Source organism: Stigmatopora argus, chromosome 6 (assembly GCF_051989625.1).
Source record: "Stigmatopora argus isolate UIUO_Sarg chromosome 6, RoL_Sarg_1.0, whole genome shotgun sequence".
NCBI lineage: Eukaryota > Metazoa > Chordata > Actinopteri > Syngnathiformes > Syngnathidae > Stigmatopora > Stigmatopora argus.
Genome location: NC_135392.1, coordinates 1,551,785 through 1,572,500, shown reverse-complemented (window position 1 = coordinate 1,572,500; position 20,716 = coordinate 1,551,785). Strand labels below are relative to the sequence as shown.

The window sequence follows — 20,716 nt, the reverse complement described above, 5'->3', positions numbered from 1 at the left end:
TTTTTGAGTTACAAATACGGCTTATATGCGAGAAAATAAGAAAATACGGTACTTTTCTTCAGTGCTGAGTATATATATATTTATTATTTTTAAGTTCAGAAAACTGGGAAAATCCACGCTGAAACTTCCAAGCGGAAGCCACTCCCCTGCCTTCCGCTTGGGAGTTTCAGCGTGGATTTTCACATTTTTATGAACTTAAAAAAATATATATATATATTTTTAAATAATTAATAGCAGAAAAAAATCGCAAATAAATTAATTTACGATAAGTGAATTTCGCGATAATCGAGGGAAGACTACTCCCGTGTGGCTAATGGAGTCCCGCTATGGGGGAGGTTCCAGTCCATTGGATCGCCCCGAAGACGTCCTTTTTAATAACGACGTCAGCTCGATATACTGTCAAGACACCCGAGTAAATGTTGACGGATCCCCGGAGTGGGAACATCTATCATTCCATTGACGTTTGGAGACGGGCAGAACAATGAAATGCCTGTCATTTGGATGACAGAACACGCAATCATCCCGTCTATCTTTCCACGTGTCGCCCGTCATACCACATAAAAACGTTGTATTCAACGAAACAGGTTCCCTCTATCAAAAGTTGGGCTTGGTGGGTAAGTGGTTAGCGCGTCGGCTTCACGCTTATGGGGTCCTGGGTTCAATCCCAGGTGGGTCCTGGAGTTTGCATGTTCTGCACGGGCTTGAAGTGGTTTTTCTCCGGGTACTCCGGTTTCCTCCCACATTCCAAAAACATGCATGCTAGGCTAGCTGGTTGAACACTCTTAATTGCCTAACCCTCGCTATTTCAGGTTGTCCTTTGTCTCCTTGTGACCTGCGATTGGCTGTCCACCGATTCAGCTTGGATAGGCTCCAGCCCCCCCCCCCCCCCCCCCCCCCCGGATAAGCGATTCGGAAAATGAATGAATGAACTATAACCTAAAAAATACAGAATAAAAAATATCAGAGAAATATGTAAGTTGCACTTCAATAAAAGTCGGAAACCTAGCCAAACTACGAAAAGAAAGTGCGACTTATAGTCCGGAAAATACGGTAAGTGAGAAACAATGGTCGACACGAAGCATCTCAGGCGCTTACTGAATGGTAAATATCTTAACTTTACAACCCTCAACTCTACTAGCAAACATAGTGATTTAAAGACTAATAATTTATCATCTGAATATATTAAAACTGCGATTTTTACTGAGGATTTTTTAAATATCACATCCAATCTATTCATTTTCATAACGTTCAATAAATTCCAAGGCTTTTCATTTGTCCAAAAAAGCTTTAACACTACAAGAATCTAATTTTGTTTTAATCAGCCCATCGGAACGACGCTATGTTCGAAATGATTAATGGGTGTTTATAAAGCAATAAAGAAATCTGCATTTTATTTTAAGTCTTGACCGTTTGGCTCTTGTTTTTTTATTGATCCTCTCCAAACTTTTTAGCATAATGGCGACCAAGTAAGAGTTATGGCACTGTCTTAATCTAGTCAACGCAGCCTGTTTTTTTTCCATGCATGATTCATTTTCAGACTCGGAATATAGATCGTGGCCAATTTCTGTATTTCTATTTTTCATTTCTCTCTGATTAAAGCCGAGGTAGTTGGCGCCAAGTTTTCGCTCTCGGCATTCCGACTGAGCTCAGTCCATTTATCTTAGCCAGACAAAAGCCATAATGAGCTAGAGAAGGCTACGAAATGGCTAAACACCAAAATTGTCCCGAATGTAAGACGACAGCAAACTCAACTTTGATACACAGTGAAAAAACTGCTCCTAGAACAAACAGACAAAGCCACATGTTGACCAAGCGCCGAAGTACGCATCAGGCTCGGTAATCCTTCACCTGGCTCCGCCTCTTCTCGCTCGCTTCGCTGTCACTCAATGCAATCTGGCAGTTTTTCCTCACAGAATCGCTTGGGATTAAGAGATTCTTTATATTGTCTTATTGAGTCCAAGATTGTGGAAAACCGTTTTCCTAACATGCGAAAACCAAAGAATCGCCTTTATTCATTCATTCATCTTCCGATCCCATTATCATGGGGGTGCTGGAGCTCTCGCCATAGCTCCGTGTGAAATCTTACATTAGTTTTCAACCAACCCTGCCCTCATCATACCCGCAAACCGGGCCGGGACCGGCCCTCGGCACCCCCCTAAGCTCCGCCCATGGCTAAATGTAACTTGCCCTCATTTGTTTTAACCGATCAAATTTATTAACAGTGATTTCAAGATGGCAGCAAATGTGGGGATAATGTAGAGAAACCATTTTTACAGCTAGAAAAACCACGGCGCGTCTGCCTCACAGTTCTTGGGTCAAGGGTTCGATCCCAGGGCTTGCGTGGGTTTTCTCTGGGTACTCCGATTTTTCTCCCACATCTCAAAAGCATGTAATGCTAAGTGTATGCTAAATTGTTCCTAGTTACGCGAGTGATCGGTTGTTTATCTCCTTAAGCCCCGTGATTGGCTGGCCACCCATTCGGGTTGTTCTCCGAGACCCCCCCCCCCCCCCCCAGCCTGATGCCTGTATTTGGCTGGAATAGGCTCCAGCTCCCCCCGTGATCCTTCTGAGGACAAACAGTATAAAAACTAAAGAATTGCCTTTATTTATTCCTCTTTCGAGCCCCCTACACCCGTAAACTCCGCCCATGGCTAAATGTCACCAGGCCTCAATTGTTCCCCCCCCCCATCAATTTTCTTAAAAGTGAACAATGAAATATCTCCCGCAAATTGCTTTGAGAAGCTGCAGGCAAGGACAGATTTTTGTTGGGGCACCTTTTCAGATGACACCCTCCGGCTCATTGGCTTATTTTATGTCAAAGCGAGTGGATAATTGGGAACTCTCCTGTCCAAAATTTGCTAACAGCAGGCAAAACAACACTCTGCATGTCAAAATATTGGGCTTATGAGGGGTGATTTTGGACAGAAACGCAACCATGCGTTATCGTGACAGTGCCAGAAGACAACGAATGTTTCTTCGTCTTTGTTCACACGCTGTCGCCTTCACATTTCAAATATCAGGCGTTGACTCAAGCTGTTTTTTTTCCTTCTCAGATGACGGCCAGCTGTCATTCAAAGAGTTTAACGCTTACTTCGCTGACGGCGTCCTGACAACGGCGCAACTGCGGGAGCTCTTCTATTCCATCGATGGCCGGCAGAATGAGTGAGTTGACAGTCGTACAAAATTAATTGGTTCCAGAACTTTTTTCCTAACTTGAATATCTCGTAAGTAGAGCAGTACTTTATATGTAAATTCTGTCATTCGTTCCACGGGCCGCCATCTTACCTAGGGGTGACAAACTAGACCGCTTTAGACATACTTCCTGGTTGTACTGCTCACATGACCTCCTTTTTGAATTCGTTTACCTCCAGGCCACACCTCTTAGGAATGTGCAATCCAGAAATCGATTTATACAGTATCTCAGAAATACCACGTGCAATGATTTTTCTTAAGATTTTCTCTTCAAAGTAACACATTTGTACTCCCTATTAAAACCACGAATATTGGTGAAAATTGTGAATCAGGCGACGGCTTATACGAGGGAAATTGTCCAATTCAACAATTTTAAGGCAGTTTTAAGAGGGAAATTGTCCAATTCAACGATTTTAAGGGTGCGCCTTATACGCGGGGGCGGCTAATATGCGAGAAAATACGGTACTTCTACAACTTGCAGCGAAACTAGCCTAAAATTCAAAACGTCCTCTTCCGAATCCTAATTTTGTAACCTTTCTTCCCCCTTTTCCAGCAATTTGGACACCGACAAGCTGTCAGGTTGGTTTTCTTCGTATCTTGGCCTAATTGTGAGTACGGAACGGCTTGGTTAAGGCCGGCGAAAGTAAGATGGATGTTCGTAAGTAGGGGTAACGCCAAGACTGCCGTGTCAGCTTCCATTGGAACGTTTCTCTAAATGAAGACGATTCGGTTTTCTGAATGAATGTTTCCGTTTCGATTGCAGGCGTTTTAATTCAGGACTGTTTTTTTCCCTCCCGTAGATTATTTCTCTCAGCACTTGGGCGACTTTGTGAATGTCCTCTCAGCTGTGGAGAAGTTGAATGTGGTCCTTCTGAAGACCATGTATAAGACTAAAGAGGTAAGATCTGGATATTGGACAAAAATGGGATCAACTTCTGAAAATGTTGCGTTCAAGGACCATCTTATTCCCGTAATAATAGATATTATCACATGGAGTAATATCGGAAACAGGTTCCATATTTCAAGATTAAGATCAAGTTAAATCTGACACCTTGCGTGAACCCAAGTTATCGTAATAATAAAGTGAAATCATTTTTGACGGTCGTATATCACAACCACGATAAAAATAATGGATATTGGATATCTCGGATTAAACTGTTATATAGATGTTGTCATTATTGATCAGTATTTTTTTAAAAGACCAGAATGTTATAATATGCAAATTTTATAAAGATATACCTTTTTAAAAAAGCAGGATAACATTTGAATATCAGTATTTGTTGTTCAAATATTTGCAAAAATGTCTTAGATTGTTGTGTGAAATTTAAGTTCATTGTATGCAAGGGAAAAATGGTTTACACTGTTGTCATAAAATGAACAATTTTGTCTTAAGCCTAAATGATTCCTTTGCCATTTTTAGGAATACGGCGACTCCGGTTTGGTCGGTCAGTTTGTCACCCGCTTCCTCTTGCGAGAGACGTCCGCTCAGCTGCTGTCGCTGCTGAGTTCCGTGCAGAGCGCAGTGGAGGCCCTGGATCAGCAAAGCACCCCCGTTCTGTCAGTACCAAAAAAATAACATGGAAAATAATGTTTTTCTATTTTTTTTATAGTGTTGTCACCTCTTAGGCCCATTCAAAAAAAACGTGTGGGTCGTACTGATACATTTTTTGATACCGATTCCGATTGATGCCGATACTGGAAAAAAAATGACCATTTTTATACTAAAAAATTAGTGCATGCCACTTCAATGTCAAGTAATCGTGATCCGACACTCATTGTCTGCCATTAACGGATGTAGCCGTCCAATTCATTTGAAGTGGAAGGGTTGGCCGCGAAAAAACGAATGTTCATTCGCTGCCACCCTCCCACTATAAATGGATTGGACGTTCACTAGTGATAAATTGATTCGCCGGAGGAAGAACACATTTTATTTTTGAAACTAATTGCCTGTCATTCACGCTGCCAGCTGTCCAATTCATTTGAAGTGGGAGGAGTGACAGCGAATGAATTAATGTTCAAACCTCACGCTTCAAATAGATTGGACACCACTAAAACAGAACCTGGTATGGGCAGATTCACCAAATCAGGTGTTCTTTTGAAGAGAAAAGAAGCTCGTCGCTAGCTCGCCAATTATCGTAGCAGCCTCGTTTAATGACTTCCACCACCACCAGCTTTTCTTTCAATTTATTTCTCTGCCTACAATTCCACTTCAATCAGATTCTACACTAATTGGCTGGACACTACGTACAGGATGGATATTTCTTTATATTTGATCTTGGAATTGAGTTTGACGTCTTTGTGCTGCTGACGTCATTGGATTTTTTTTAATACAAAAAGCTACACGCAGGTTTTAAATATGAATCATCAAGGCCGTCGTGAATGAATGTCACACTGCTTTGTTGTGAAGAAATGAAGGTTGATAGCCTTGAGATTCTAAAGTGTGGACTTCTAAAGAGCTGGAATATTTTAGTTTGCCAGTGCTTTTATTATGTTGGCGAATAATCATGTTTGACTGACTTGATGGTGATAGGTGTCCAATCCAATTGGACTGATTTGACCTCCCATTCAAAAAGGATTGGCAGCCAATAACTAGTGATGTAATATTCAAAGTATTTTGACTCTTTCATAAAAAAAACTTCCCCTAGTTTCTACATTTTAAAGTATCACTGCTACTTTTACGTCTTTGTGTGTCAACTACTTCTTTCCCCTTCAATCACGACAGGGCACAGCTGGAATCCGGTGACCCAAACTTTGGTCCCCCGGCCCCCAAAAACCACCCGAACGCCGTCACCCGACGCTCCCAAATCAAAGGTAAGACATTGAATGGTACCTCTACTTCCGAAATTAATTAGTTCCAAAAGTGTTTTCCTAATTAAAGACACATTTTCCATGTAAAATCCTTAATCCACTCCAAGGATCAAAATGCACATGAAAAGCATCATGGAGACAGCCAATGGGAGAGCAACTCTATCTTGCCAATTTCAAAATAAAACAGGGGATACGACAAGTGTATGTACGATTCGGCGAGGAGGTTTACTTGCCTTTGGTAATGTGAATTTATTTCCTAGCTCGAAACCGCATTTTCCCATTTAGGCCTTTCATAACCTGAGTAGTTTGTAAGTAGAGGCATTTGTAAGTAGAGGTGTTTGTGAGTAGAGGCATTTGTAAGTAGAGGCGTTTGTAAGTAGAGACATTGGTCAGTAGCGCTAGCACTGCATCGGAAGAAAGCGTCCTTTCCGTCCAATGATTTCCAGTCACGTTGAAGCTGTCTTGTTTTTAGGCGAGGAAGAAAAATGCAAGTCCCAGATTGCCAGGCTCCAGCAGCTTCTTGACAAACTAGAGCGCCAGGTACGGAAAATTCACATTACAACCCCATGGTTGCCAGACTTGTACTTCGCCGACCCATCCCCTCCTTGCCGTCACCGCACCGTCTGTCCATTGTACTGCCTGTCAACTGTTTTCTTTCAACACCCTGTTGCTTATTCTGAAATCGCATCTGGTTGGACTTTGAAGCTTTGCTTTGAGTTTAAATGCATCTTTTTGTTTTTTTAGAATATGTTGACATATTCTTCTTCTTCCAGAGTCCCAAGTTGGAGCCTCTGAAGAAGGACGGCACCACAGCTACGGCCGTAAGTCCACAATAGTTTATTAAGTCAGGATTATTGTGAGTTACAAGTTTTTTAAAAGCCTTACTATACTATGTCGTTTTTTTTTATGAAAAAAGCCTTACTATACTATGTCGTTTTTTTTTTATGAAAAAAGCCTTGCTATACTATGTCGTTTTTTTAACCAAAAAAGCCTTACTATACTATGTTGTTTTTTACAAAAAAAGCCTTACTATACATGGTTGTTTTTTAAGAAAAAAAGGCTCACTATACTATGTCATTTTTTACGAAAAAAAAGCCTTACTATACTATGTCGTTTTTTTTAACCAAAAAAGCCTTACTATACTATGTCGTTTAAGAAAAAAAAGCCTTACTATACTATGTCGTTTTTTACAAAAAAGCCTTACTATACATGGTTGTTTTTTAAGAAAAAAAAGCTCACTATACTATGTCATTTTTTACGAAAAAAAAGCCTTACTATACTATGTCGTTTTTTTTTACCAAAAAAGCCTTACTATACTATGTCGTTTTTTACAAAAAAAGCCTTACTATACATGGTTGTTTTTTAAGAAAAAAAGGCTCACTATACTATGTCATTTTTTATGAAAAAAAAGCCTTACTATACTATGTCGTTTTTTTTTTTTTACCAAAAAAGCCTTACTATACTATGTCATTTTTTATGAAAAAAAAGCCTTACTATACTATGTCGTTTTTTTTTTTTACCAAAAAAGCCTTACTATACTATGTCGTTTTTTAAGAAAAAAAGCCTTACTATACTATGTCGTTTTTTACAAAAAAGCCTTACTATACATGGTTGTTTTTTAAGAAAAAAAGGCTCACTATACTATGTCATTTTTTACGAAAAAAAAGCCTTACTATACTATGTCGTTTTTTTTTACCAAAAAAGCCTTACTATACTATGTCGTTTTTTAAGAAAAAAAGCCTTACTATACTGTCGTTTTTTAAAGAAATAAAGCCTTACTATACATGGTCGTTTTTTTAAAGAAAACAAGCCTTACTATATTGTCATTTTTTACAAAAAAGCCTTACTATACTATGTCGTTTTTTTTTTACAACAAAAGCATTACTATACATGTCGTTTTTTAAGGAAAAAAGCCTTACTATACTATGTCGTTTTTTACGGGAAAAAAAGCCTTACTATACAATGTCGTTCTCCTTTTATTTACCAAGGCAGTTTTTATTGAAAAGAAGGCAACGTCTCTGAAATCAATTTTTGAGCATTTGTCGTTTGGCTTCCCACAGAACATTCTGCTGGTCCAGAGGAAAATGACCGTCAACGATAGCGAACTGGACCAGTTCCAGAAAGTTCTTCAGAGCTACGCAGCTGCGGCGTCGCTCCACTCGGACAACCTGCGGTCTGTTTCTTTATCCTCGTTATCTACGTACATATCTTGGATATTTTTGCATTCATGCGTGTTCTTTCTTTGTGCCAGTGTGTGTGTTCAGAAAGGGACGCAAAAGTCCTCTTTCGTGATTTATGAGTTCTGGAGGGACCGCCTCTCCTGGATCAGGTCAGTACTGCCAAACCCAATGCCGAATTCAAAAGACTCGCAACACCAATAATAATTTGTGAAGTCATGTACAGGTTACTTAAAATCAATATTTATTTTTGTTTAATGTTGCCCAAAAACTCTTTTGTGGTGGAGTTTATTTTGTTTCAATTCCTGGATTTTCCGGATTATAAATCGCACCAGCAAATGAATACACTCTGAAAAGGTGGATTGAGAAGTCACGTTTTTGGGAAGACCATTTTTGTATTTGATCAGAAACCAAGAGGAAACATACGTTATAGTCAAATGTGGAATTTACAGGCTAAATAGGCATCTGTTAGCATAGCAATTTTGTCATCTTTATTATTACTGTGACACTTTTTAGCTACCAGCAGTCCAATGGCAGCAAAGACTTTCAGCGCTGGATTATCGACATGCTGGTTGAGCCTGGGACTCTGTCTACAATGGCGCTTCCAGGTCTGGATCGGGTGTCCCTGGGTCCTTGGGACTTTTAGGGGGCTTCATATTTATGATAAGACACTCCCACCAAATTATCAATGGAATTACCTTGTAGGGATGCATCTTTTAAAAAGTTGCAAAATGGCTGATTTGAAGCTTTAAATACAAAAAAGCCTTACTATACATGGTCGTTTATTTAAGAAAAAAGCCTTACTATACATGGTCGTTTTTAAAGAAAACAGCCTTACAATACTATGTCGTTTTTTAAGAAAAAAAGCCTTACTATACTATGTCGTTTTTAACAAAAAAGCCTTACTATACTATGTCGTTTTTTTTAATACAAAAAAAGCCTTAATATACTGTCGTTTTTTAAAGAAAAAAGCCTTACTATACTATGTTATTTTTTAATGAAAAAAGCCTTACTATACATGGTCGTTTTTTAAGAAAAAAAGCCTTACTATACTATGTAATTTTTTAAAGAAAAAAGCCTTACTATACTATGTCGTTTTTTTTATACAAAAAAGCCTTACTATACTATGTCATTTTTTAAAGAAAAAAGCCTTACTATACTATGTAATTTTTTAATGAAAAAAGCCTTACTAAACTATGTCGATTTTTTACAAAAAAAAGCCTTACTATACTATGTCTTTTTTTTTTAAAGAAAAAAGCCTTACTATACATGGTCGTTTTTAAAGAAAACAGCCTTATTATACTATGTCGTTTTTTAAGAAAAAAAGCCTTACTATACTATGTCGTTTTTAACAAAAAAGCCTTACTATACTATGTCGTTTTTTTAATACAAAAAAAGCCTTAATATACTGTCGTTTTTTAAAGAAAAAAAGCCTTACTATACTATGTTATTTTTTAATAAAAAAAGCCTTACTATACATGGTCGTTTTTTAAGAAAAAAAGCCTTACTATACTATGTAATTTTTTAAAGAAAAAAGCCTTACTATACTATGTCGTTTTTTTTATACAAAAAAGCCTTACTATACTATGTCATTTTTTAATGAAAAAAGCCTTACTATACTATGTCGTTTTTTAAGAAAAAAAGCCTTACTATACTATGTCGTTTTTTACTTTAAAAAAGCCTTACTATACTATGTCGTTTTTTAAGGAAAAAAGCCTTACTATACTATGTCGTTTTTTAAGAAAAAAAGCCTTACTATACTATGTCGTTTTTTAAGAAAAAAAGCCTTACTATACTATGTCGTTTTTTACTTTAAAAAAGCCTTACTATACTATGTCGTTTTTTAAGGAAAAAAGCCTTACTATACTATGTCGTTTTTTAATAAAAAAAGCCTTACAATACTATGTCGTTTTTTTAAGAAGAAAAGCCTTACTATACTATGTCGTTTTTTACTTTAAAAAAGCCTTACTATACTATGTCGTTTTTTAAGGAAAAAAGCCTTACTATACTATGTCGTTTTTTAGGAAAAAAAGCCTTACTATACTATGTCGTTTTTTTAAGAAAAAAGCCTTACTATACTATGTTGTTTTTTAGGAAAAAAAGCCTTACTATACTATGTCGTTTTTTAAGAAAAAAAGCCTTACTATACTATGTCGTTTTTTAAGAAAAAAGCCTTACTATACTATGTCGTTTTTTAAGAAAAAATGCCTTACTATACTATGTTGTTTTTTAGGAAAAAAAGCCATACTATACTATGTCGTTTTTTAGGAAAAAAAGCCTTACTATACTATGTCGTTTTTTAAGAAAAAGAGCCTTACTATACTATGTCGTTTTTTAAGAAAAAAGCCTTACTATACTATGTCGTTTTTTAGGAAAAAAAGCCTTACTATACTCTGTCGTTTTTTACTTAAAAAAAGCCTTACTATACTATGTCGTTTTTTAAGAAAAAAAGCCTTACTATACTATGTTGTTTTTTAGGAAAAAAAGCCTTACTATACTATGTGGTTTTTTAAGAAAAAAAGCCTTACTATACTATGTCGTTTTTTAAAGAAAAAAAGCCTTACTATACTATGTCGTTTTTTAAGGAAAAAAGCCTTACTATACTATGTCGTTTTTTAATAAAAAAAAAGCCTTACTATACTATGTCGTTTTTTTAAGAAGAAAATCCTTACTATACTATGTCGTTTTTTAAGAAAAAAGCCTTACTATACTATGTCATTTTTTAAGAAAAAAGCCTTACTATACTATGTCGTTTTTTACTTTAAAAAAGCCTTACTATACTATGTCGTTTTTTAAGGGAAAAAAGCCTTACTATACTATGTTGTTTTTTAGGGAAAAAAGCCTTACTATACTATGTCATTTTTTAGGGAAAAAAAGCCTTACTATACTATGTTGTTTTTTAGGAAAAAAAGCCTTACTATACTATGTCGTTTTTTAGGAAAAAAAGCCTTACTATACTATGTCGTTTTTTAAAGAAAAAAAGCCTTACTATACTATGTCGTTTTTTAAAGAAAAAAGCCTTACTATACTATGTTGTTTTTTAGGAAAAAAAGCCTTACTATACTATGTCGTTTATTTAAGAAAAAAGCCTTACTATACATGGTCGTTTTTAAAGAAAACAGCCTTACAATACTATGTCGTTTTTTAAGAAAAAAAGCCTTACTATACTATGTCGTTTTTAACAAAAAAGCCTTACTATACTATGTCGTTTTTTTTAATACAAAAAAAGCCTTAATATACTGTCGTTTTTTAAAGAAAAAAGCCTTACTATACTATGTTATTTTTTAATGAAAAAAGCCTTACTATACATGGTCGTTTTTTAAGAAAAAAAGCCTTACTATACTATGTAATTTTTTAAAGAAAAAAGCCTTACTATACTATGTCGTTTTTTTTATACAAAAAAGCCTTACTATACTATGTCATTTTTTAAAGAAAAAAGCCTTACTATACTATGTAATTTTTTAATGAAAAAAGCCTTACTAAACTATGTCGATTTTTTACAAAAAAAAGCCTTACTATACTATGTCTTTTTTTTTTAAAGAAAAAAGCCTTACTATACATGGTCGTTTTTAAAGAAAACAGCCTTACTATACTATGTCGTTTTTTAAGAAAAAAAGCCTTACTATACTATGTCGTTTTTAACAAAAAAGCCTTACTATACTATGTCGTTTTTTTAATACAAAAAAAGCCTTAATATACTGTCGTTTTTTAAAGAAAAAAAGCCTTACTATACTATGTTATTTTTTAATAAAAAAAGCCTTACTATACATGGTCGTTTTTTAAGAAAAAAAGCCTTACTATACTATGTAATTTTTTAAAGAAAAAAGCCTTACTATACTATGTCGTTTTTTTTATACAAAAAAGCCTTACTATACTATGTCATTTTTTAATGAAAAAAGCCTTACTATACTATGTCGTTTTTTAAGAAAAAAAGCCTTACTATACTATGTCGTTTTTTACTTTAAAAAAGCCTTACTATACTATGTCGTTTTTTAAGGAAAAAAGCCTTACTATACTATGTCGTTTTTTAAGAAAAAAAGCCTTACTATACTATGTCGTTTTTTAAGAAAAAAAGCCTTACTATACTATGTCGTTTTTTACTTTAAAAAAGCCTTACTATACTATGTCGTTTTTTAAGGAAAAAAGCCTTACTATACTATGTCGTTTTTTAATAAAAAAAGCCTTACAATACTATGTCGTTTTTTTAAGAAGAAAAGCCTTACTATACTATGTCGTTTTTTACTTTAAAAAAGCCTTACTATACTATGTCGTTTTTTAAGGAAAAAAGCCTTACTATACTATGTCGTTTTTTAGGAAAAAAAGCCTTACTATACTATGTCGTTTTTTTAAGAAAAAAGCCTTACTATACTATGTTGTTTTTTAGGAAAAAAAGCCTTACTATACTATGTCGTTTTTTAAGAAAAAAAGCCTTACTATACTATGTCGTTTTTTAAGAAAAAAGCCTTACTATACTATGTCGTTTTTTAAGAAAAAATGCCTTACTATACTATGTTGTTTTTTAGGAAAAAAAGCCATACTATACTATGTCGTTTTTTAGGAAAAAAAGCCTTACTATACTATGTCGTTTTTTAAGAAAAAGAGCCTTACTATACTATGTCGTTTTTTAAGAAAAAAGCCTTACTATACTATGTCGTTTTTTAGGAAAAAAAGCCTTACTATACTCTGTCGTTTTTTACTTAAAAAAAGCCTTACTATACTATGTCGTTTTTTAAGAAAAAAAGCCTTACTATACTATGTTGTTTTTTAGGAAAAAAAGCCTTACTATACTATGTGGTTTTTTAAGAAAAAAAGCCTTACTATACTATGTCGTTTTTTAAAGAAAAAAAGCCTTACTATACTATGTCGTTTTTTAAGGAAAAAAGCCTTACTATACTATGTCGTTTTTTAATAAAAAAAAAGCCTTACTATACTATGTCGTTTTTTTAAGAAGAAAATCCTTACTATACTATGTCGTTTTTTAAGAAAAAAGCCTTACTATACTATGTCGTTTTTTAAGAAAAAAGCCTTACTATACTATGTCGTTTTTTACTTTAAAAAAGCCTTACTATACTATGTCGTTTTTTAAGGGAAAAAAGCCTTACTATACTATGTTGTTTTTTAGGGAAAAAAGCCTTACTATACTATGTCATTTTTTAGGGAAAAAAAGCCTTACTATACTATGTTGTTTTTTAGGAAAAAAAGCCTTACTATACTATGTCGTTTTTTAGGAAAAAAAGCCTTACTATACTATGTCGTTTTTTAAAGAAAAAAAGCCTTACTATACTATGTCGTTTTTTAAAGAAAAAAGCCTTACTATACTATGTTGTTTTTTAGGAAAAAAAGCCTTACTATACTATGTCGTTTTTTAAGAAAAAAAGCCTTACTATACTATGTTGTTTTTTAGGAAAAAAAGCCTTACTATACTATGTCGTTTTTTAAGAAAAAAGCCTTACTATACTATGTCGTTTTTTAGGAAAAAAAGCCTTACTATACTATGTCGTTTTTTAGGAAAAAAAGCCTTACTATACTATGTCGTTTTTTAAAGAAAAAAAGCCTTACTATACTATGTCGTTTTTTTAAGAAGAAAAGCCTTACTATACTATGTCGTTTTTTACTTTAAAAAAGCCTTACTATACTATGTCGTTTTTTAGGAAAAAAAGCCTTACTATACTATGTCGTTTTTTAAGAAAAAAGCCTTACTATACTATGTCGTTTTTTAGGAAAAAAAGCCTTACTATACTATGTTGTTTTTTAGGAAAAAAAGCCTTACTATACTATGTCGTTTTTTAAGAAAAAAAGCCTTACTATACTATGTCGTTTTTTAAGAAAAAAGCCTTACTATACTATGTCGTTTTTTAAGAAAAAAAGCCTTACTATACTATGTCGTTTTTTACTTTAAAAAAGCCTTACTATACTATGTCGTTTTTTAAGAAAAAAAGCCTTACTATACTATGTTGTTTTTTAGGAAAAAAAGCCTTACTATACTATGTCGTTTTTTAAGAAAAAAAGCCTTACTATACTATGTCGTTTTTTAAAGAAAAAAAGCCTTACTATACTATGTCGTTTTTTAAAGAAAAAAAGGCTTACTATACTATGTCGTTTTTTAAGGAAAAAAGCCTTACTATACTATGTCGTTTTTTAATAAAAAAAGCCTTACTATACTATGTCGTTTTTTTTAAGAAGAAAAGCCTTACTATACTATGTCGTTTTTTTTAAGAAGAAAAGCCTTACTATACTATGTCGTTTTTTACTTTAAAAAAGCCTTACTATACTATGTCGTTTTTTAAGAAAAAAGCCTTACTATACTATGTCGTTTTTTACTTTAAAAAAGCCTTACTATACTATGTCGTTTTTTAAGGAAAAAAGCCTTACTATACTATGTCGTTTTTTAAAGAAAAAAAGCCTTACTATACTATGTCGTTTTTTTAAGAAAAAAGCCTTACTATACTATGTTGTTTTTTAGGAAAAAAAGCCTTACTATACTATGTCGTTTTTTAAGAAAAAAAGCCTTACTATACTATGTTGTTTTTTAGGAAAAAAAGCCTTACTATACTATGTCGTTTTTTAAGAAAAAGAGCCTTACTATACTATGTCGTTTTTTAAGAAAAAGAGCCTTACTATACTATGTCGTTTTTTAGGAAAAAAAGCCTTACTATACTATGTCGTTTTTTAGGAAAAAAAAGCCTTACTCTACTATGTCGTTTTTTAGGAAAAAAAGCCTTACTATACTATGTCGTTTTTTACTTTAAAAAAGCCTTACTATACTATGTCGTTTTTTAAGAAAAAAAGCCTTACTATACTATGTTGTTTTTTAGGAAAAAAAGCCTTACTATACTATGTGGTTTTTTAAGAAAAAAAGCCTTACTATACTATGTCGTTTTTTAAAGAAAAAAAGCCTTACTATACTATGTCGTTTTTTAAGGAAAAAAGCCTTACTATACTATGTCGTTTTTTAATAAAAAAAGCCTTACTATACTATGTCGTTTTTTTAAGAAGAAAATCCTTACTATACTATGTCGTTTTTTAAGAAAAAAGCCTTACTATACTATGTCGTTTTTTAAGAAAAAAGCCTTACTATACTATGTCGTTTTTTACTTTAAAAAAGCCTTACTATACTATGTCGTTTTTTAAGGAAAAAAAGCCTTACTATACTATGTTGTTTTTTAGGGAAAAAAGCCTTACTATACTATGTCGTTTTTTAAGAAAAAAAGCCTTACTATACTATGTCGTTTTTTACTTTAAAAAAGCCTTACTATACTACGTCTTTTTTTAAGGAAAAAAGCCTTACTATACTATGTCGTTTTTTAAGAAAAAAAGCCTTACTATACCATGTTGTTTTTTAGGAAAAAAAACCTTACTATACTATGTCGTTTTTTAAGAAAAAAAGCCTTACTATACTATGTCGTTTTTTAAGAAAAAAAGCCTTACTATACTATGTCGTTTTTTAAGAAAAAAGCCTTACTATACTATTTTGTTTTTTAGGAAAAAAAGCCTTACTATACTATGTCGTTTTTTAAGAAAAAAAGCCTTACTATACTATGTCGTTTTTTTAAGAAAAAAGCCTTACTATACTATGTTGTTTTTTTGGAAAAAAAGCCTTACTATACTATGTCGTTTTTTAATAAAAAAGCCTTACTATACTATGTCATATTTTTAAGAAGAAAAGCCTACTATACTATGTCGTTTTTTACTTTAAAAAAGCCTTACTATACTATGTCGTTTTTTAGGAAAAAAAGCCTTACTATACTATGTCGTTTTTTAAGAAAAAAAGCCTTACTATACTATGTCGTTTTTTTAGAAAAAAGCCTTACTATACTATGTCGTTTTTTAAGAAAAAAAGCCTTACTATACTATGTTGTTTTTTAGGAAAAAAAGCCTTACTATACTGTGTTGTTTTTTAGGAAAAAAAGCCTTACTATACTATGTCGTTTTTTAAGAAAAAAAGCCTTACTATACTATGTCGTTTTTTAAAGAAAAAAAGCCTTACTATACTATGTCGTTTTTTTAAGAAGAAAAGCCTTACTATACTATGTCGTTTTTTACTTTAAAAAAGCCTTTATATACTATGTCGTTTTTTTAAGAAAAAAAGCCTTACTATACTATGTCGTTTTTTTAAGAAAAAAGCCTTACTATACTATGTTGTTTTTTAGGAAAAAAAGCCTTACTATACTATGTCGTTTTTTAAGAAAAAGAGCCTTACTATACTATGTCGTTTTTGAAGAAAAAAGCCTTACTATACTATGTCGTTTTTTAGGAAAAAAAGCCTTACTATACTATGTCGTTTTTTAGGAAAAAAAGCCTTACTATACTATGTCGTTTTTTACTTTAAAAAAGCCTTACTATACTATGTCGTTTTTTAAGGAAAAAAGCCTTGCAATACTATGTCGTTTTTTAAGAAAAAAAGCCTTACTATACTATGTCGTTTTTTAAAAAAAAATTCTTACTATACTATGTCGTTTTTTACTTTAAAAAAGCCTTACTATACTATGTCGTTTTTTAAGGAAAAAAGCCTTACTATACTATGTCGTTTTTTAAATAAAAAAAGCCTTACTAAACTATGTCGTTTTTTTTTTACAAAAAAAGCCTTACTATACTATGTCATTTTTTTTTTAAAAAAGCCTTACTATACTATGTCGATTTTTTACAAAAAAAGCCTTACTATACTATGTCGTTTTTTTAAAGAAAAAAGCCTTACTATACTATGTCGTTTTTTATATACAAAAAAGCCTTACTATACTATGTCATTTTTTAATGAAAAAAGCCTTACTAAACTATGTCGTTTTTTTTACAAAAAAAGCCTTACTATACTATGTCATTTTTTTAAAGAAAAAAGCCTTACTATACTATGTCGTTTTTAACAAAAAAACCTTACTATACTATGTCGTTTTTTTATACAAAAAAAGCCTTAATATACTGTCGTTTTTAAAGAAAAAAAGCCTTACTATACTATGTCATTTTTTAAAGAAAAAAGCCTTACTATACATGGTCGTTTTTTAAGAAAAAACGCCTTACTATACTATGTAATTTTTTAATGAAAAAAGCCTTACTAAACTATGTCGTTTTTTTTTTACTAAAAAAGCCTTACTATACTATGTCATTTTTTAAAGAAAAAAGCCTTACTATACTATGTCGTTTTTTAAGGAAAAAAAGCCTTACTATACTATGTTGTTTTTTAAGAAAAAAACTAGGCTCCAGCAACCCTCCCAACTTTTTTCCAGGTTGTTAAATATTAAGGTGGATAAACCATTTTCTATCCAAAAAAGACTAAGACATTTTTCCCTCAAATAGAGACGACCGTGTGTAAACGAGGCTTTCCAGAAATGGCCAAGTGTGGCTAATTGATGGTGTAGAGGTTTGACTGATTGCCATGTAGGCAATCAGGCGAGTGAACCTCTTATTTATATATCTTATTTTTCCCCTTACATAGAAACAACCTTGTGTGGTCAAGACTCCAATAATGACTGTAAAGTGTGTCCACTTCATGGTGTAGTGGTTAACTCACCTGACTACTGTGTGGGCAGGTGGGGTTCGAATCCCGGTGGCTGCTGACTTGCAACAGACTGGTGGATGAACCATTTTGCCTTTAAAAAAGACTAAGTCATCTTTCCTTAAATAAAAGCAGCAAGTGACCATGTATAGGCGGGCCGCCTCGTGGTGTAGTGGGTTAGTCACCTGCCTGCGACGTGGGTGTCGAGGGTTCACGTCCCGGTGTCGCCAGTCAACGACTGCATGGTGTCGGCAGTCGGCCGCAGGCCGACTGTCGAACACCACCAGGACCCCCCCCCCCCAACTGTCTTCCGGTCAGCCGAAGGCTGACCGGAACATAATTGTTTTGCTGAAAAAAATGACTAAGTCTTTATTTTAATGAAAAAGGGATTACCCATTTACTGAACTACATAGTGTAGTGATCAGTCAAACGAGAGCGGGATTCGAACCACAGTCTCCCACATGGCAGTTAAATCCACTGACTTGAGGTCTGTCTGACCCATTATCTTTGCCACTGGACCACAGTGACTTCTGAAATAATGTGATTGGAAGTTATATTTATCCTTTTCATTACCTCAATAAACAGTGTGAGAATTGCAAAGAGTGGAACTGAACTCACTCCAGATTTGAACTTGAGTCCACCTGAAGTTCTTACCCATTGTCTTTGCCACTGGACCACAGCAACATCTAGAAGGAGAAGAATCAGAAGTCAGATTTATTCTCCGACTCTCTTAGCCTTACCATACTATGTCGTTTTTTAAAAGAAAAAAAGCCTTACTATACTATGTAGTTTTTTAAGAAAGGAAGCCTTACTATACTATGTTGTTATTTTACAAAAAAAGCCTTACTATACAATATCGTTTTTAAGAAAAAAAGCCTATGTTGGTTTTTTTAAGAAAAAAGCCTTACTATACTGTCATTTTTTAAGAAAAAAGCCTTACTATACAATATCGTTTTTAAGAAAAAGCCTATGTTGTTGTTTTTTAAGAAAAAAGCTTTACTATACTGTCGTTTTTTTAAGAAAAAAGCCTTACTATACTGTCGTTTTTTAAGAAAAAAGCCTTACTATACTATGTCGTTTTTTACAAAAAAATGTTTTTATGTTTTAGATATTTTCGTGTGTGTGTGCCCCTCAAAAACATGCCCACCAAATTCTCATACTCAATTTCACGCCTCTCCAGGATGCACATGCTTGTGTGTTTTTGCAAAATTGGCAAAATGCTCCAAACGGCGGTTTAATTAACCCAAGGACAGCGAAGAAAAAGCAATTACGGGTGGAAGTGACTGTCTGTGACTTTGTTTTTTGTTTTTTTGTGTGCAGCATCCTGGTGGATCATGACTAACAAGTGAAAGCAGAGAGTGACATCCGCCGCCCACGCCACGTCAAGCAAACCACCCGCTCGCATGGCCGCACGCACAAACAAGGATGATTCAGAGCGCAGCCGTGCGTTTTGAAGGCCGCGTCGCCATCCCGCCCATCTCCTTGTCATCTTCAGCTGCTCGTTATTTCGCCACCAGATGCCGCACAGTGTTCGTCTTGCGTAATGATATCATCCGTTGAAGACATTCAACCTTTAAGCTTGTGCGACGATACTTTAACAAACCCTCAGGGGCTGTTTTTTTGGGGGGGAAATAAAGATGTGTTGTACTAGGGATGATTGTTCATTTTTTGAAGAAAAAAAGCCTTGTTATACATTGTGTTTTTTTTTAAATGAAAAGTAGCCTTACTATACATGGTGTTTTTTTAATGAAAAATCCTTCCTATACATGGTCATTTTTTAAAGAAAAAAGCCTTACTATACATTATCGTTTTTTAAAGAAAAAAAGCCTTACTATACTGAGACATTTTTTACAAAAAAAGCCTTACTATACTATGTCGTTTTTTAAAGAAAAAAAGCCTTACTATAAATGGTCGTTTTTTTTAAAGAAAAAAAGCTTTACTATACTACGTCGTTTGTAAGAAAAAAAGCCTTACTATACTATGTTGTTTTTTAGGAAAAATAGCCTTACTATACTATGTCGTTTTTTAAGAAAAAAAGCCTTACTATACTATGTCGTTTTTTACTTTAAAAAAGCCTTACTATACTATGTCGTTTTTTTAAGAAGAATAGCCTTAATATACTATGTCGTTTTTTAAGAAAAAAGCCTTACTATACTATGTCGTTTTTTAAGAAAAAAAGCCTTACTATACTATGTCGTTTTTTAGGAAAAAAAGCCTTACTATACTATGTCGTTTTTTAAGAAAAAAAGCCTTACTATACTATGTCGTTTTTTAAAGAAAAAAAGCCTTACTATACTATGTCGTTTTTTAATAAAAAATGCCTTACTATACTATGTCGTTTTTTAAAGAAGAAAAGCCTTACTATACTATGTCGTTTTTTACTTTAAAAAAGCCTTACTATACTGTCGTTTTTTACTTTAAAAAAGCCTTACTATACTATGTTGTTTTTTAGGAAAAAAAGCCTTACTATACTATGTCGTTTTTTAAGAAAAAAAGCCTTACTATACTATGTCGTTTTTTAAGAAAAAAGCCTTACTATACTATGTTGTTTTTTTAGGAAAAAAAGCCTTACTATACTATGTCGTTTTTTTAGGAAAAAAAGCCTTACTATACTATGTCGTTTTTTAAGAAAAAAAGCCTTACTATACTATGTCGTTTTTTAATAAAAAAAGCCTTACTATACTATGTCGTTTTTTAAGGAAAAAAGCCTTACTATACTATGTCGTTTTTTAAGAAAAAAAAGCCTTACTATACTATGTTGTTTTTTAATAAAAAAAGCCTTACTATACTATGTCGTTTTTTTAAGAAGAAAAGCCTTACTATACTATGTCGTTTTTTACTTTAAAAAAGCCTTACTATACTATGTCGTTTTTTAAGAAAAAAAGCCTTACTATACTATGTCGTTTTTTTAAGAAAAGCCTTACTATACTATGTCGTTTTTTTGGAAAAAAAGCCTTACTATACTATGTCGTTTTTTAAAGAAAAAAAGCCTTACTATACTATGTCGTTTTTTAATAAAAAAGCCTTACTATACTATGTCGTTTTTTTAAGA

The 20,716-nt window shown here is 33.4% G+C and overlaps 1 protein-coding gene across 4 annotated transcripts in view; it reads left to right on the top strand.

Annotated features, from left to right (window-relative positions):
• Positions 1-19,316, top strand: part of LOC144075331 (N-terminal EF-hand calcium-binding protein 1-like) — a 25,716-nt gene extending 6,400 nt beyond the window's left edge. For 2 of the 4 annotated variants that reach the window (XM_077602228.1, XM_077602227.1), the window contains exons 5-14: positions 3,054-3,162; positions 3,746-3,771; positions 3,993-4,090; positions 4,613-4,749; positions 5,915-6,003; positions 6,473-6,540; positions 6,774-6,821; positions 8,061-8,329; positions 8,694-8,785; positions 17,605-18,272. In XM_077602228.1, the coding sequence (XP_077458354.1) occupies positions 3,054-3,162; positions 3,746-3,771; positions 3,993-4,090; positions 4,613-4,749; positions 5,915-6,003; positions 6,473-6,540; positions 6,774-6,821; positions 8,061-8,329; positions 8,694-8,785; positions 17,605-17,726 (1,058 nt within the window). In that variant the 3' untranslated portion in view covers positions 17,727-18,272. Of the gene's footprint in view, positions 1-3,053; positions 3,163-3,745; positions 3,772-3,992; positions 4,091-4,612; positions 4,750-5,914; positions 6,004-6,472; positions 6,541-6,773; positions 6,822-8,060; positions 8,330-8,693; positions 8,786-17,604; positions 18,273-18,984 lie in introns of those variants that run through there. The other 2 variants (XM_077602229.1, XM_077602230.1) reach the window with 2 other exon arrangements.
• Positions 19,317-20,716: the final 1,400 nt, after the last annotated feature.